The sequence below is a fragment of the Lytechinus pictus genome, chromosome 3 (genome assembly GCF_037042905.1).
Source record: "Lytechinus pictus isolate F3 Inbred chromosome 3, Lp3.0, whole genome shotgun sequence".
Classification (NCBI taxonomy): Eukaryota; Metazoa; Echinodermata; class Echinoidea; order Temnopleuroida; family Toxopneustidae; genus Lytechinus; species Lytechinus pictus.
This window is the reverse complement of record NC_087247.1, coordinates 71,705,427-71,719,931: the sequence shown is the minus strand read 5'-3', so window position 1 is coordinate 71,719,931 and position 14,505 is coordinate 71,705,427. Positions and strand designations below refer to the sequence as shown.

The following is a 14,505-nucleotide window of genomic DNA, read 5'->3' as shown; positions in this document are numbered from 1 at the left end:
AACCTGAAAAGAGACAATACTTCTCTCGCATGAATATGAAAGACAAGGAAGCATGCTGATCATTATTGCATAATAGCAGCAATGGTTAAATTGCATTACTGGTATATTGACCATGCATTTTACCCTTCATAATGCTTATTAAAGGTAAATTCCAGTTTTGGTAACGATCTCAAAATGACATTTTACAGAATCTAATATAATGACCACCCAAGTGTCTGTTTGTATGAATAAAAAATATGTGCCAAAGGATTCTGGAAGAAATTGTGTAATTGCTGAGAAATAAGCAAAATAAGCGCGGATTCGGTCACTTCCGTCTGGTCTTTATTCCAGCAATAATAATACACTGTTCCACGTGTGCCTATCTGTGTTGGCGATCTTCAGTGTGATCGTATTTCAGCTTAGATTTTATGATTTCACAAAGTTCAGTTTATGTAACTGTACCAGATCTAGATCCACGATGATAAAGTCATACTTAACCTTGGTTTTACAGACTTTCTCACGAAATTAGTGTTTTACTGCAACTACTGTAATTTAGCTTTAATATTTATTTCAAACATTGATGATTATAATAATAATAATAGTCAGTTCTTAGAGTCCCATAACACATATAGTCTCTATGCATTTAGAAGATTTGGTTTGGTTTAATACTGTGCTTTGGTTACTCATATTGCTTATACTACTTTTATACTAAAAATGATGATCTACTTCAATGCTTCCCTACACAGATGTATCTTCAATAATGTTTTGAAAACAGTTACAGATTGGGCCATTCTAATTCTAAGGGGAAGTTGGTTTCAGAGCTGTGTAGCTAAATGCACTATCTCCAGAGTTGCTTTGGTTTTAGGGTAGGGTATTTTCAACAGGAATCTATCCTTATATCACTTCACAGATTTTGTGAGGTTGATGGCAATGGAAAGCAATTCTGAAAGATAACTAGGGGCTTGGCCATGTAATGCTTTAAACACCAGTAAAAGTATCTTGAATGTTATTCAATAATTAAAAGGTAACTGTAAGTAGAATTGTAAGAGCAATTACATTCATTTATTTAGTTATTTTCTCTTTAAGGATATTCATAGCATAGAATGATTAAGAATATTCCAGAATGTCTCAGTAAAGCTTTGTTAGACATGAGTAATCTTTGAGTACTCTATTACCCTTTTTACACATGCTAAAATTTCCTTAACCCCGTACTATAGGTGGGGCTAAATTGCCATTTAGCCCCACCTATAGTACGGGGTTAAGCTTAGCCCACTTTCTTTTTACACAGCATTTTTGCAAAGTGGGCTAACCCCACCTTTAGTACGGGATTATTTGGCCCTGCAAAAAAGCAGGGTTATCCCAGCAATTGCGGTGCTAAGAGCGATAGTACGGGGTTAAGATCGCTAGTGTAAAACGAAAGTGGGCTAAGCTTAACCCCGTACTATAGGTGGGGCTAAATGGCAATTTAGCCCCACCTATAGTACGGGGTTGAGGAAATTTTAGCGTGTGTATAAAAAAGGGTACGAGTGAATGAGCTACCACTAGTCCGGGGTTAGCGAGTTTCGTGTGTGAAAAGCAAGCATTCCTTATCCGGGGTTAGCAATAACAATTTGGAATGTGTGAAAAGGAAAAAAAATAGTACGGGGCTAAGGATAGTACGGGGTTAGCGATAGTCCGGGGCTAAGAAAATCCTGTGTAAAAAGGGCATTTGTTATTTCTGAATAGAGATTGCTACACAATAAGATTCCCAGTGGTAGTGGAAATGAACAATAGGATTAGCTATGTTGTTTACAATTGTTAATTTCACTGAGGTCATTCAAGAGTCTTCTAGAATTTGATTGCTCTAGAAATTGGTAGAATGTTCTTTTTGTAAACAATACTAGAAGCTTCCAGAATAGTAAATATTAGAAGCTACCAGAATAGTGAATAATTTATATATAGGCTGGCAGTTTCTTCAAGGAGATCACATCACATCATATCAGATCAGAACTCAGAGTTTCACGCCAGACTTTATGTCAGAGCAGAGTTTATTTCCACCTGGAATATTTATCTTCTGTGGAATTATTTGCACGCCATCAATGAACTGTTTGCAGTTACTTTGAGAGAGGAATTCTCAGTTCTCATCGAAATCATCAAGCTGTTTTAATGAACGCTTTTCAACCCATGGATTGCTGAAATTGACTGTTAATCATCATCAACATTGTCTTCACGGACATTTCAACTCGTTACAGTGACTCTTGTTATTCATACTTCAACATACCTGCCAACCTTTGATAATAAAAAATCAGTATCAAAGTTCCGAGGGCGCCGAGCGGGTGTCCGGCCGCTCCAACGGTAGGGACTCTTTGCATTTTCAGCATGTAAAAGTAGCATTTCCCTACACTTTTTAAAGCAAATTTACCCTCATTACCACACCAGAGGATGACCTACATGTAGAGTCTACCTTCATTTATCAATTAAAAATAAAAAAAGGGTCTTTAAAATATCACTTCTGTGACAAAAAACACCCAGTTTCATGCAGGTGTGATTTGTTTTCATTTAAATCTATATAGACTTAGGGATAATTTTTCTTGTTCATCAGAGCTCTCTAAAAACTTTGATTTTGAGCATTTTTTTGTGAGGCCCTCTATTGCTGGAAAGTGAGATTGATGCAGATCTTCATCTCCATAGATTCTCTTTTTAATTAGACAAAAAATAATTTCAAGATTTCAATTGAGTTTTGGGCCAAGGCATATTTTTTATGATGAATTTAGATTTAAGTTATCCCTACTGTATTAAAAACTGACAAGCCAAAAAATCAAACATTTATTATCCAGCCTATCTATCATTTCATGCATCAAGAGAAAATAAGCCAAACATTGACATTGTCTTATTCATGTTATTTCACCACACAGGGGTTACTGACTGAGGACAAGGTTATATCATAACCTACATTGGATAAGTGCTTGTTGGTAGAAGAAAGCAGATATTCAACCATGACAAAATCGGAGCCGAAACTAACGGCTGCATGCGCCCGACCCGCACCCACCACTGCACTTGCGGTGCCCCGGTAAGACGGGGAGGCTGAGGCGCAGCCACTGGGCGGGCGCCGGGAGTTTAGGCAAGCGAAGCAAGTAAAGTAGATTTGGCGTTCCGCTCCGAAGGCTCAACCCAAGATCGAAAGTTGATAATCTTTCTTCCTCAAAAAATTGACAATTATTCAAAAAATAAAGTACAGATCAATGTTAAAATTGCGTAGGGATAGATCTAACTTAAGAGCAATTGCGTCGGTACGCGGCCGGGCGGGGGCCGGTGTTCATGCGACCTTCAGCCGTTCATCATCATCAGCAGACTCAGCAATATACCACTGTAATCACCAACACACTCTAGACATGTACGCTACATCACTAACTCACTCCCACACTACAAAATCATCAGGCGACATGGGCACAAACCTCAAATAAAAAGTGAGAATTTCTTACCTAAATCACCATGTTTCCCGTCAAAAATATCACCATCGGTGATTCTTAACATCGTAGTTAGGAAACAAGGGGTCTAAAAATATGACTTTTTCACGGTTTTTCCGATGTTCGTGGATTATGAAAACATGTCCTCACTAAAAACTAGCTCTTTCGCTAGCCGATGTCAGCCGCCATTTTTTTTCCCGGAAGTAAACGCTAACGACAACACCTCAAAATGTAGCGCCCTAAGTGTGGCCGTTGCGTGTACGCTCGTTAATTTTCACATGTATTTACAATGGAACTGCGCACTTAGCAGTGTTCGCGCGCCGTTTAAAGTCGCTCTCTGTGTATATCGTGTAGCTAGCGCATTTGCGTAGCCGTGCGCTCCAGTCGTTTATGTGTTAGTCGCATCTTACAGCCGTGCATGCGTTAGTCGCATTATACAGCCGTTTCAATAATTTCAACACTATATTGATTAACCCAAATATCGGAATTTTGGTTTTAAAATTCGGAATTCGGAATGGAGGTCGAAAAATCGGTATAATTCCGCCAAAATCGGAATGGTTGGCAGGTATGCTTCAACATCAATTTCGTCATAGCCATCATTGTGAACTTTAATTTACGAAATCCTCGCCAACCAACTTGGATTTTATTGGGACATAATATCATAAACTTGGATTGCACATCTAACTCTTCAAGACATGTAAGATGTTTTGTTTTTATTTTTGTTGATTGATGTACATGCATTTCCTGTAATAAAAAAAAAGGAAATCAAATTTAAAACTAAATTTTCATTGTTATTTGTTGCAGTATCGTAACAAATAATTTTGGAGGCTTGTCCGGGAAACAAAAGCCAATTTGAGACGAAAGCCATTTCGAAACAAAAGCCAATTTGAATTAAAAACACATTTTGGAAATTTTTGGAAAGTTCTGGAATATACTGTATTATTACTTGCTTGTATTTCTGTATATTCCACCATGGCTACATTTGATGTTGAGGAATTTCTTGCAATGCCAGAATTGTCATGTGAGCATTTGAAGTCTCTGAAAAAAGATGATTTGATAACAGTTTGTGATCATTTGGGTGTATCTCTAGCCCCAGGTTTAAAGAAGGCAGAGATAATTGACTTGTTAGCTAGTCACATGAAGCTTACAGAGGAAGCTGAAACTTCTATCAATATTTCAGATGATGCTCAGATTCAACTGGCAAACATTGAATTGGAAAAAGAGAAAATCAACCTTGAAAAGGAGAAAATAAACATTGAAAAGGAGAGAATGAGATTAGAGTACCAGTTAAAATTGAAAAAAATGGAGTTAGCTCAAGCAAATACTAACTCTGCTAAAGAGAAATCTCCCCAATGCTTTGATGTGGCGAAGAACAATCGCCTTGTGCCAAAATTTGATGAAGAGGGAGTTGATACATATTTTGTGTCATTTGAAAAAGTGGCCAAGAGACTGAATTGGCCTGAGGAATACTGGACTCTTCTCCAAAGTGTTTTTGTTGGAAAGGCTGCAAAGGTCTATTATTCGCTCTCTGAAATGCAATCATGTGACTATGCTACAGTAAAAGAAACTATTATCAATGCATATGAGTTGGTACCAGAAGCGTACAGACATAAATTTAGGAACATGCAAAGACAATCAGGCCAGACTTATGTTGAATTTGCTAGGGAACAAGAAATGATGTTCGATAAGTGGTATAGATCACTGAAAGTTGACAAAGATTTTGTTCACCTTAGGGAGGTTGTCCTCCTAGAAGAACTAAAAAAGAGTCTTCCTTTTGGCATTAAATCTCACTTAGATGACCATAGAGTTACTGAAGTCAGTAAAGCAGCCATAGTAGCTGATGAATTTGAGGTCACACATAAGGGTAGTGGAGATAGGCCTCCTTTCAAGAATTATTTGAAAAAGAAAGGTAAAGGGTCATTTGAATCCCACAATAAACCTGGTGAGGGAAAATATGCTAGCAAGGACAAAGACACTAACAAGAATCAGGCTAGTGGGGGCACAGAATCAACCAAAAGGTCTGAGAGTCGTAGTTCCAAAATTTGTACTCATTGTCATAGATCGGGACATTTGAAAGAATCATGTTGGAAATTGGTTGGAATGCCAACCAAAACTAAGAAAGACATGGGTTTTGTCAAGCAAACAAGTGTTCCCTCGATGGAGTTTGTCCCATCAGAGCCTATTCAATATGTTGAGTGTTTCTCTGGTATTTGCTGATAAAGTCAAGCAGGTTGATGAAAGCTTTAGAAGCTTTTTGTATGATGGTAAAGTATCCCCTTGTTTGGCTGGTGCTGCTGGTAGGTCAGTGATCCTTAAGGATACAGGGGCTGCACAGTCCCTGATGGTACCAGGGGATTTGGCTCTTCCTCCGGAGAGTTCAGAGAATGCCAGTCTTAATTCAAGGTATTGGCCCAAATTACATGTCGGTTCCTTTGCATAAGGTCGACTTAAAGTGTGACCTAGTTAGTGGTCCTGTGACTGTTGGTGTCGTTCCAGAATTACCCATGGAAGGTGTTGATTTCTTGTTAGGTAACGACTTGGCTGGAGATAGAGTTGTTGCATCTCCAGTGGTTTCGGGGAAGCCGGTTGAGGTAGCTGAAACTGAATTGTTGCAGGAAGATTTTCCAGGGATTTTCCCGGATTGTGTTGTTACTAGGCCTCAGACTCGCAGAGCTGAAAAGGATGATGCGGAATCTGCTGATGTAGAGGAGAGTACTGATATCTGGTTAGCTGAAACCTTTTTCAAGGATTTGAATGGGGATAGTGTTAAAGGCTCTGTTGCTAACAATGATAATTTGTTTAGTAAATCCTCCCTTGTACAGTCACAACAGGCAGACCCAGAATTGAAAAGCTTGTCACAGAAAGCATGTTCTGAGGCTGATAAGGTTCCTGAGTGCTTTTATGTCAAAGATGACATTTTGATGAGGAAGTGGAGACCTCCCCGGAGACCAGCTGATGAAGATTGGTGTTGTTACTCCCTGTTACCGCACAGATATTCTGAAAATGGCTCATGAGTTACCTAAGGCAGGTCATGTCGGTATTCGAAAGACAGAAGATAGAATTATGAGGCATTTCTATTGGCCTAAGATGCACAAGGATGTGGTGCATTTCTGTAAGACATGTCATACATGTCAGATTATTGGTAAGGCACAGCCTTCTATCAAGCCTGCTCCATTGATACCCATTCCTGCATCTGATGAACCTTTTACTAGGGTTCTTGTTGATTGTGTTGGACCCTTACCCAGAACGAGATCGGGTCACAGATTTCTCCTGATGATTATGGACTTGTCTACACGTTTTCCAGAGGCGATACCTTTGAGGAGTATCACTGCAAAGACAGTGGTACAGGCGTTAGTGCAGTTTTTCACTTGTTATGGTCTGCCTAAGGAAATTCAGTCTGACCAAGGGTCAAATTTCATGTCAGGAATATTTCAGCAAGTTATGAGGGAGTTGGGAAATAAAGCAGATCAAGTCCTCTGCTTATCACCCACAGTCACAAGGAGCGTTAGAACGCTATCATCAGACCCTGAAGACCATGATTAGGGCTTATTGTGAAGACTATCCCGATGACTGGGATAAAGGGATCTCATTCCTACTGTTTGCAACTAGGGATTCCCCTAATGAGTCCACAGGTTTTAGTCCATTTGAATTGGTCTATGGTCATGAGGTTAGGGGCCCCCTAAAGTTTATCAAAGAAAAGTTTATGGTTCAGGATGATGATGTAAACCTTCTAGACTATGTGTCAAAGTTTAGAGAAAGGCTCTCAAAAGCCTGTGATGTGGCTAAAGAACACTTGAAAGTGTCGCAGGGAAAAATGGAAGCTCAAGCTGACAAAAATGCAAAAGAGCAAAGTTTCAAGTCTGGAGACAAAGCGTTAGTGTTGTTGCCTTTGCAAGGTGAGCCTTTGAAAGCTAGGTTTAGTGGTCCCTACATAGTCAAAAAGAAACTGAATGATGTCAACTATGTGATCAGTAAGTCTTTGATCAGAAAGTCTCAAAGAGTTTGTCATGTAAACATGTTGAAAGAATACTTTGAGCGAGAGGCTAGTCAGCCAATAGGTACAACACAGGTCAAAGAAGACAAGAAACATGTAGATGTACATGAAGATGAATGTTATGGAAAGACAGATAATGAATTGTCTTATACAGATGTATCTAAGAACGAACCATGTGGTGTAAAGTTGTCTTACTCAGAGATGTTAGGAAATATGGATGAGGCATTAAAACACCTGCCTGAAGATCAGAGAAATGATATATCTGGTGGGTGTTTCATAAAGCTGTTCGTAAGTTAAGAGCGACTTTAAGAACGACTGGTGAACCTTTCTTACGCGCGTAACCATCGCTAATGAATATACCATTTACTACAATAAAGGATCACCAGTCGTTCTTAAAGTCGCTCTTAACTTACGAACAGCTTTATGAAACGGCCCCCAGGCCTGTTAAGAGACTATGAGAATGTGTGTAAAGACAAACCAGGGCGTACGCCTTTAACTGTACATGATGTAGACGTAGGTGATGTAAGACCTATCAAACAGAATCCTTATAGGCTCAATCCAAGCAAGTTGGAAATGGTGGATAAGGAAATACAGGTCTACCCTTTTTTCACACGCTAAAATTTCCTTAACCCCGTACTATAGGTGGGGCTAAATTGCCATTTAGCCCCACCTATAGTACGGGGTTAAGCTTAGCCCACTTTCTTTTTACACAGCATTTTTGCAAAGTGGGCTAACCCCACCTATAGTACGGGATTATTTGGCCCTGCAAAAAAGCAGGGTTATCCCAGCAATTGCGGTGCTAAGAGCGATAGTACGGGGTTAAGATCGCTAGTGTAAAACGAAAGTGGGCTAAGCTTAACCCCGTACTATAGGTGGGGCTAAATGGCAATTTAGCCCCACCTATAGTACGGGGTTGAGGAAATTTTAGCGTGTGTAAAAAGGGTACGAGTGAATGAGCTACCACTAGTCCGGGGTTAGCGAGTTTCGTGTGTGAAAAGCAAGCATTTCTTATCCGGGGTTAGCAATAACAATTTGGCATGTGTGAAAAGGAAAAAAAATAGTACGGGGTTAAAGGAGAATGAAACTCTTGGAGCAAGTTAGCTTTTGTGAAAGCAGAAAAATCAAAGAATAAGATCAACAAAAGTTTGAGTAAAATAGGACTAGCAATAAAAGAGTTATGAGCATTTGAATGTCGAGATCACTAATGCTATGGAGATCCTCAAATTGGCAATGCGACCAAGATCTGTGATGTCACACACGTACAACTCTCCCATTTGGACTCTGAAAATATACCCCAAAACATCTGTTTTTGCTCATTGTAATCATATGACAAATGATTCATCAATGATATAATGTTGTGAAACCTCTGTACTTGTCATCTCATAAAGAGAACACCTCACCTTGTGATAGACTCTATAAAAGTGAGAATATAAGTGAAATAAGTACTAAAGTAATGAGGGAGTTGCACGTGTGTGACATCACAGATCTTGGTCGCATTGCCGATGGGAGGATCTACATGGCACTAGTGATCTCAATATTAAAATGCTCATAACTTTCTTATTATTCATTCAATCTTCCTCAAACTTTCAACAATATGTTTCTTTGATTTTTCTCTTTGATATTGATTCAGCTGGTTTCATTCTCCTTTAAGGATAGTACGGGGATAGCGATAGTCTGGGGCTAAGAAAATCCTGTGTAAAAAGGGTATTTATGTTAGATAATGACATAATCGAACCGAGTCAGAGTAGTTGGAGTTCTCCTATTGTAATGGTTCCAAAGCCAGACGGCTCTCAGAGATTTTGCATTGATTACCGAAAGGTACACTGTAAATGCAGTAACTAAGACCATGGACCTATTATGAATGGACATTCAACGAGAGCATTTTATGACCACCACCTGTTTCCAGCTGTCAAAATTGCTGTCTAACCCTTAACTTTCTCTTTACACGGTTTTTACGACGACCGCCCGGGGCGATTGTTTACACAGGCTCCTTTCGGCCATTGATCGTCACCGATCGATCACTGGCCCTCTTTCGACCAAAGACGGTCATGTTTTTGCCCCGGTTGCCAATAGGGAAAGTCCCTACATTACCTAGAATGCAATTCGGAATTCATATCCGGTTTTTCAGTACATTATTTTAGGCGGTCTATAATGTGCGATTGTCGTCTGACCATAAAAAAAATCCCGTTAAATTTCATCAATCCTGTGGAATTTTATGCCCAAATGAAAATCAACCTCTGACCGAAGGTAAGCGCTACTTTCGACATCAATACTGGCCGAAAAAGATGCATTTTTAACGTTTTTCCGCACATTTCTCTGTCAAATTTCAACTGCTTTTTAGCTGGAGATATACTGATCTGCACGGCGATGTCAATGCATTTCATGTGCGGTTGTTTGCGATGTATGTAAAAAAATATGTTTAAGCACGCCTGTTTTCTTGTTTCTGCAATCATTTTCATAGCGCTAACGTTCGCTGCTGTGCGTTGCTTTTGATAAAGTGAACGAACAACATCGCAATGGGTAGGAGCAGCGTACAATTGATTTCCGCTGTCCATCAGTGATAGCGTGTTTTACGACCGGCTTGATGGGCGTCAGCTGCCAGCGCTCTGTTTATAAAAGGATTAGCAGTGACGGTCTTCGGCCGAAAGGAGGGGATTCGTTGAATGTCCATTTGTGATAGGTCCATGCTAAGACCGACTTGTATCCAATTCCTAGGTTAGAAGATTGTATTGATAGAGTTGGAAATTCTGCCTATATCACAAAAGGTGGTTTCAGACCGCCTCGAAGTTCGCCAGTTCCAGGTATTCTCTGATCGGGAAATTTACCCCGATCAGAAAATACCAGGTATTTTGGCGGTGTGAAAGCAAACTACGCGTAATATCCCCGAAAGAAAATACCCGATAAATAGTAGGTACTTGGCGAAATTACGAGAACTTTCGGGGGGATTTTTCCAAGGTCGTGGGTATTTTGGCGGTCTGAAAGCAAATTACGGGAACTTTTAGCCCAGCGTGTCGTTGGGTGCGGCGCCGTGCATGGGTTGCTGCTGGGCTAGTGATTTTGAATTTCGCGCCTTGCTGCTTGTCAGACCATACTGCGCATGCTCGTAACTTCAGGAACTTTTCCCGAAGGGTATGTTTCAGGGCGGTGTGAATGCAGGAATAATTAATGGGTATTTTTCAGCCTAAAAAAGTGCTCGTAATTTAACGGGGATTCTTGTGATCGAGGCGGTTTGAAACCACCTAAAGATAGACTTGCTCAAAGGATATTGGCAAGTGCCACTAACTGACCGAGCCAAAGAGATATCAGCCTTTGTTACACCTGAAGGCTTATTTCAATGCAAAGTCATGCCTTTTGGAATGAAAAATGCACCAGCAACCTTCCAAAGGTTAACAAATCAAGTGATTACTGGACTTGACAATTGTGTCGTATACACAGACGACATCCTAGTGTACAGTGATACTTGGAATGATCATCTGAATCATTTGAGGGCACTGTTTGACAGGCTGGACAAAGCCAACCTAGTAGTGAAACTGATGAAGAGTGAATTTGCCAAGGCAAAGGTCACATATCTCGGTCATGTGGTTGGTCAAGGGCAAGTGCTACCAAGAGAAGCCAAGATACAAGATATCTTAGACTTCCCAATACCCACAACTCAGAAAGAATTGCTCAGATTCTTAGGTATGAGTGGCTTCTACAGGAAATTTGTTCCAAATTACAGTACAGTGGTTAGTCCTTTGACAAACCTGCTGAAGGCAAAAGTGAAGTATGTTTGGTCTGACGAATGTCAGAGATCATTTGAGAACTTAAAGGCCATTTTGGTGAATGAACCTGTTTTGGCAAGCAACACCTCACCAAACAACAGGTAAATTTTCATGATTTCTTTATAAAAACAGCATGTTTCTCATACATGTACACATGTATGTGACAACATCTTATTTGTAAATAAAAGGAAAATAAGTGCATAAAGATACATTCGGTGGTATTCTGATAGCCATAGTTTAGTTAAACCTGGTTAACTTAGACAATATTTTTATGCCAGTTGTTTACTTATTCACCAATTGAAAATTATTCTTATCCTGCTGCAAAACTTTAAGAAAAAAAAGGAAATCTAGTTGTGAAATAGGAATAGGATACGGGGGGTATCCCTATCAATTTCCTGGGTATAGACAACTTTGGTCTTAGACCAATTTTTACCACAATGGGCTAGCATATTAAATAGTACCAAACTATCTGACCAGGTTAAAATGCAGGGTTACATGTAGCTGGCTTATTACGGTGCTAAGAGCTGTAGTCTGAATCCACACCCAGCTAAGGAAAAGCGGGGCTAAGCATTAGTCAAACACAAAGGTCACAAGTTCATTATTATACATGCTGTGTGGCAAAACCATCAATATTCAATAGCTTTACATTTCAGATAGACCTTTGATGTACATTGTAGGTTTTATAATTAAGGAAGTGTAACAAAATTTTAAGAAATACGCACTGTTTTTACAAAATTTTGACAAGTGCACTCATATGAGATTGCCCAACAAGTTCATACTGCACTCTTTTGTGGTCAGTGACGACATGTACTATCCCCTTATATTTCAATTTTTATTGGGTCTTCCTTGGTACCTGATAATACATATTACTTAAGATTTCACAGCTTATTCATAGCCGACAATTTGTGAGATCTCTAAACTAATAACCCATTGATGTTGCAAAGAGAAAGGCATGACATCAGTTGATCTAAACAATGATGCCTAATGCATTTCTCTATAAAAACACTGCTTAACTAGAAATGAGAAAAATTAAAAGAAATTGATAAGGCCAAATCTTTTTGTTCAGGCAAGCAATTGACAAGAGCAAGTGACAACTGCCTAGGTGGATAAGAGGGTTTCTTATTAGAATGAGAATTAGGATCTAGCTGAATCACTGATGTATTCATGCAAATTAAATAACTCCCTTTGCACAAAGTTGAAATTCTGTGTGCTATGAAATCTGTTATTGCTGAGTGATCCTGGCTAAAGATTAGATCATTTGGTTGGAAACACAAGACAATTAATTTCTAACAATAAAGGGGAATAGTAGTTCTATATTCACTGACCCAGGCCTGACCCTCACGCACAGCTTTAATCATTTTGATTTGTATTCTATCTAAAGAATAAAAGATATATGGTGTTGAACAGACCTCTTCATCCAGAACGGAATGAATAGTAAGTGTGCATGAACTGAGAAGGTTTTTTGTTCATGACAATCCTACCAAGATAATCTTGTTACATCGTTACTTGCACTTATCATTGGTACACTGGGCTCAAGGTCTACAAATAAATCATTTTCTATAAATCATGAGTGTAAGTAATATAGAGTTATTACTTTAAATTTTAGCATAACAAAAACATATTAGAAATGAGAGTCTAAACCATTAAAAATAATTTATGCAAACAATAGGCCAGGTTCTTAAAAGCTTCTTTGTGCATTGGTAATTTGGGAATATGAATTAGAATTATTCAGTAATAACGGTTTACAGTGAAAAGGAAATCTTTAGCAAACTTACAGGGGCAGTGGATTGACTGGGTCATTAACCACTTGACTGCGTAGCACGTAATATTACGTGCTGGGTGAGCGTACGATCTGTGCGAGGCACGTAATATTACGTGCTCGACCTATCTTCTGTTTGAGGCGTCAGCACCACGCTGTCAATACCCCTACGATGAAAACAGCGTGTGTATATCAAATTTCAGACTATGGACATTAGATGGCGCTATTCAAAAAAAGTTATCGAAACTTTTGCAGTGATTTATAAATGTTTGTATTCAATTTGCCATAGTGAAAGTGTACGACGCTCAGTTCAAAATGGCGACTCGCAGTGGAGAAGTGAATCAAAGGATTTTGACGATATAGGAGTGATAAATTTAGTGAAAGATCTGGGTCAGAAGGGGAGGATGATTTTTTTTAATGGATATTGGAAATAGTGATGAGGAAAGTGATGGGATTATTTATAATTTTTTCCCCCAAGTTGCTGTCGGTTGTAGTCCCAAATAGATCTAACTTGTTAGTCCCATTCAGTAGCACCAGGGGGGTCAGTGCGCATTACAGCCTATAGCAGTCAAGTGGTTAAATAACACAAAATAATATACAAAAGTAGGTTTATTCATAAGAAAATCACATGGTAAAATTTTGACTAGGTAATGGATACATGTAGCTTAGTACAATTCAATATATTCAGAAAGCAAGGTTTATGAAACTATTCTAAATCAGTTTAATTCCTATCTAATCTTAAGTTCATGTTTAGGTGTAAAGACATGGGGCCCCTCAATACCTATAGGCACAGTCTGTATCAGAAGGTGTAGTATCCACATCATCTTCTATTAGCCATTTATACCGTGGGTTTTCACGTAATTCCACCTCTTTCCATCGATTATTGGATACATAGCCACAATTAGCGTTGAAGTCTCCAGCAAAGATTACATTCTGCATGGGAGAAACAGGACATAGCCTTGGTGAGTTATCACAAACAAGGTTTTTTACTCTAAAAATCAATGCTGAACCATTGCTAAGATCATTTCACCTGTAATAATCTTTAGCCCATAATCTTAAGACCTGTTTTATATTGGTGACATGGTATTTGCTCCTGCAGCAATTGCTCTGTGATTTATTTTGTTCAAGTGATAGGGTGAGGGTTGTAGTAGGGTTTAATGTTAGGTTTAGTGCAGGGTATAGTGTTAAATCCAGAGTTGAAGTCCAGTTTAAATCAAACCAAAGTTAACAGGCCTTTGAGAGTAAGAGCAAAATATTCAAGCGTTCCAAGAACCTCTAAAGGCAATAAGCTTATGTAAAAATTAAAGAGGATGATTTTAGTTACAAACTAGAAATTTGACGTGTCCAAAGGACACAGATGCCCCCCCCCCTTAAAGCGATCAGAAATTCATTCAATACGATTGAACTTAATATTGTGCAGAAACCTACACACACCAATAATTTTGTTAATCTGTTGATTATTCCCTAAGTTACTATTCAGAAACCAACTTGCATATATAATGAGCTGTGACCTTTGACCTGGGGACTTCGCAATCCAACTTAGCCTGTATTTTGTTGTCATCTACC

The 14,505-nt window shown here is 39.0% G+C and overlaps 1 protein-coding gene across 2 annotated transcripts in view; it reads right to left on the bottom strand.

Moving 5' to 3' along the window:
• Window positions 1-11,101: 11,101 nt before the first annotated feature.
• Window positions 11,102-14,505, bottom strand: part of LOC129256744 (deoxyribonuclease-1-like) — a 29,015-nt gene continuing 25,611 nt past the window's right edge. Inside the window, exon 6 of one of the 2 annotated variants that reach the window (XM_064097674.1) lies at window positions 11,102-13,872. In XM_064097674.1, the coding sequence (XP_063953744.1) occupies window positions 13,714-13,872 (159 nt within the window). In that variant the 3' untranslated portion in view covers window positions 11,102-13,713. The remainder of the gene's footprint in view (window positions 13,873-14,505) is intronic. The other variant, XM_064097673.1, reaches the window with a different exon arrangement.